This window comes from Citrus sinensis, chromosome 6 (assembly GCF_022201045.2).
Source record: "Citrus sinensis cultivar Valencia sweet orange chromosome 6, DVS_A1.0, whole genome shotgun sequence".
NCBI classification, from domain to species: domain Eukaryota; kingdom Viridiplantae; phylum Streptophyta; class Magnoliopsida; order Sapindales; family Rutaceae; genus Citrus; species Citrus sinensis.
The window spans coordinates 17880525-17884068 of NC_068561.1; the positions used below are offsets into that span (position 1 = coordinate 17880525).

The window sequence follows — 3544 nt, forward strand, 5'->3', positions numbered from 1 at the left end:
TCCCAATCTTTGTTTTGTTTTTGTCCATCCTCCATTTTTGAAAAAAGCACTCTTATATATCTTTTCTTCGCCGGGAAAAAAATAAAAAGAAACGGCGGTATTTTTCCGTCGAATACGAAATTAGATTCATCCAAAAAGAATCTTCAACTACGACGTCGTGTTGTCCCTCTTGTTGTAGATGATGTTGATGTTGGTTACGTGAAGAAAATTTTCAAAATTTAGCGTGGAGTGTAAGTTGTTTTTTTTTTTTTTCTTTGTCTTATCTTGTTTCATTCAAGCTTAAAAAATCTGTTTAAGTTCAGAGCAGAAATTATTCTACTGAAAAGTATTTTTTCTCGGAATTAATCGAGGAAAAATTGTTAAATTTTTGTTTTTTTTTTGGGGGGAATTGTTGGTGTTTCTGGATGGTTAATTTGGACTGTGAAGTGAAAAATTGGATTTTGGTCCGGTGGAATGAGGATTTTGATGAAATTTAGAGTTAAAATTGTTAATTTCAACCTGATTTAGTGGTTAATTTCTTTTTTGTAATTAAAAAAGAGAGAAAAAAAGAGAAAAAAATAATGAGGAATTCAGGGATAGTGTGAGTGGCAAGCATGAGTTGCAGCAACAGCGAAAAGAACAGAGTAGGAAGAGAAGAGGGGGAACAAGAGCAAAACCAGCATGTTTTGCGGGGTTCTGTCGAGAAAGAATCGAGAGCCGTCGTGAAAAATGGATCGATAACGGCCCCGCAATTGACAATCGATCGAAGTCTGCTTGTTGACCCGAAATTATTGTTTATTGGCTCTAAAATTGGTGAAGGAGCTCATGGGAAAGTTTATGAAGGAAGGTCAGTGTCAACTCTGCTTCGTTGGTTTAATAATAGTTTGTTTTAGTTCACTATATTTTGCATTTAAGAAGACTCTTTTTGAAATGGTATGTATTCGTTTACATATGATAAAGTCGCTACTACAAACAATGTTATTGCTTATGAATGAATTTTACTGTTGGTCCTGTGCAATGGGCGTGTAAACATACTTTGAATGGGAGCTAGTGTCTTGGTTACATAGGTGTAATCTAATTCTTTTCCAGGTATGGCGATCGGATTGTTGCTATCAAAGTTCTCAATCGTGGGAGCACTTCAGATGAAAGAGCTTTGCTTGAGGATCGTTTTATTCGTGAAGTGAATATGATGTCTAGAGTAAAACATGACAATCTTGTCAAGGTGAGTTTCAAAATCGAGAATGTGTCATATTTGTTTGGCTTTGATGGCTGTATCCAACCCTTTAGTTCCTCTATGATATCTATTTTGCTGAACTTGGTCTGTTTTTTTGGCCTTCGCAGTTTCTTGGAGCTTGTAAGGATCCACTAATGGTGATAGTGACGGAGCTATTACCAGGGATGTCGCTTCGAAAGTATTTAGTTAGCCTTCGTCCAAACAAATTAGATCTTCATGTGGCTTTAAATTTTGCTCTTGACATAGCTCGAGCCATGGATTGTCTGCATGCCAATGGGATTATTCATAGAGATTTAAAACCTGGTATATCTTGAGCATACTCTGTCTGGGTAATGTTTATTACATTCCCATAGGCTTCGTTGTATTGATCCTGGGTTCGTTTAAGGGGTCATTTAGTTTTTATTTTTTTAATTTTTTAAATCTTTTTAGGGGCAATTGGAACATAGAATGATGTTCAGTTTTAATCTCGTTTCTCTTCTTCTTTCATTCTTCTGCTTTGTTTTATGTGTATGATGAGAACAAATGTGGTATTCAGGGCCTTCTTGTGCTAAATATGGTTTTTGCATATCTCTAGATGCCTTAACTGGTTGTTTTTCAGATGGGATGATCTGCATTTGTAATTTTAATGCAAATCCCAGTTACTGAATGCAGAATGTCAACTGTTGTTCTGTATATTGTATTTATTGTAGTTCAAGGTCAATGTCTGATTCTTAATTGAAATTTATGCAGACAATTTGTTGCTTACACCAGATCAGAAGTCTTTGAAGCTTGCAGATTTTGGTCTTGCGAGAGAAGAAACTGTGACCGAGATGATGACTGCAGAAACGGGTACTTATCGCTGGATGGCTCCTGAGGTTTGTGTCCTCCTTGTATGAGGAATTTTTAGATTTTGTTTGCTATAACTGTTCCTTTGTTTCATTCACTTGGTTGGGAACATAGTAGAAGATTCTTCTAAAAATTTTTATGCTTAAAGTCTTATCATGAAAGTGGTGCATTTCTAGGGTTCCGCACTGCCCTTCTGATGCTGTGGCTATAATACTCCCCCTCCTATAATCTGGAAGTGGCTGCATGTACTGTTTGTGATGGTTGTATCTTGTATGTAAAAGTTCAGTTATATCTTTTTTCTGTGATTAGCATCTCTTTTCGCTTTTTCTGCTTTTGAACCATATGTGATTAGATTGATTGCTCAAGACGCTGAAGTACAAACTCAGGGACAATCTTAAAACACTAGGACATAATTATTTTAGTTGAGATGTTGAATGACTGTTGTTAGACTGGTTGGCTTTTCTCTATTTTTGTCTACTGCATAGGAGAAACTAAGCTTGGCTTTTATCTATTGCATCAGAGAGACTAAGGATTTACCTGTGCTTTATACAAACTTTTCCCGCCCAATGGTAACTCTTTTAGTCTGTCACCTATAATATGTACATCTCTTTGCAGTTGTACAGCACAGTGACATTGCGTCAGGGAGAGAAGAAGCATTACAATAACAAGGTTGATGTTTACAGCTTCGGAATTGTCCTATGGGAACTGTTAACCAACCGTTTGCCATTCGAAGGCATGTCGAACTTGCAGGCTGCTTATGCTGCTGCTTTTAAGGTTCAAGAATCAATATATGCACCATAATTCTCTACATAACATTTGTTCCTTATAAACTATGAATATTGAAAATAATATATTTCAAACCTGATAATCATTGTTGTCTGTGACGTAGCATGCGAGACCAGGTCTTCCAGAGGATATATCCCCGGATCTTGCATTTATTGTTCAGTCGTGTTGGGTTGAGGACCCTAACTTGAGACCAAGCTTCAGTCAGATCATCCGCATGCTCAATGCTTTCCTCTTCACGCTCAGACCACCTTCACCATCTGTTCCAGAATCCGATACCAACGAGGCAGCCGCCACAAGTAATGGGGCCATGACTGAGTTCTCTGCTCGTGCAAGAGGAAAGTTTGCTTTCCTTCGCCAACTTTTCACTGCTAAGAGGACCAAGAACTTGCAATGAGTGGGTAAAATTTTGGATAATTTCTTTTGTTCCAATTCATAGAAAGCTGGCATGCAATAGTAGGTATATATTTTTGGCGAATCTCTGGTTTATTACCCTAACTATGACGATTAGCTGAGGATGAAAAGTGAAAAATGTTGAAACGAAATCATGTTAGTGAGGAAACTCATCTGGAAAATAAGAAAAAAGACAAAAATATAATTATTTACATGACTAGTTGTAAAGTAGGTACATGGTTTGAACTCTTTGGTGTTCATATCAATTTTACTTCATTTCAAAATTGTGGTTATATTTGCAATTAAGCAAATTTATCTTCAGTTTGCGCA

At 36.8% G+C, this 3544-nt stretch overlaps 1 protein-coding gene across 1 annotated transcript; it reads left to right on the forward strand.

Moving 5' to 3' along the window:
• LOC102623349 (serine/threonine-protein kinase STY13) lies at positions 1–3544 on the forward strand. The gene is made up of 7 exons (XM_006481115.4): positions 1–230; positions 538–826; positions 1069–1201; positions 1321–1516; positions 1943–2067; positions 2654–2812; positions 2928–3544. The coding sequence occupies exons 2-7, from the start codon at positions 594–596 to the stop codon at positions 3216–3218; spliced, it is 1137 nt and encodes a 378-aa protein (XP_006481178.1). The 5' UTR covers positions 1–230; positions 538–593; the 3' UTR covers positions 3219–3544.

Coding starts and splice junctions, on each gene's coding strand:
- LOC102623349 (XM_006481115.4), top strand. CDS start 594: ATGAGTTGCAGCAACAGCGAAAAGAACAGAGTAGGAAGAGAAGAGGGG. Junction 2,068..2,653: donor ATCGCTGGATGGCTCCTGAG/GTTTGTGTCCTC, acceptor ATCTCTTTGCAG/TTGTACAGCACAGTGACATT. Junction 2,813..2,927: donor CTTATGCTGCTGCTTTTAAG/GTTCAAGAATCA, acceptor TCTGTGACGTAG/CATGCGAGACCAGGTCTTCC.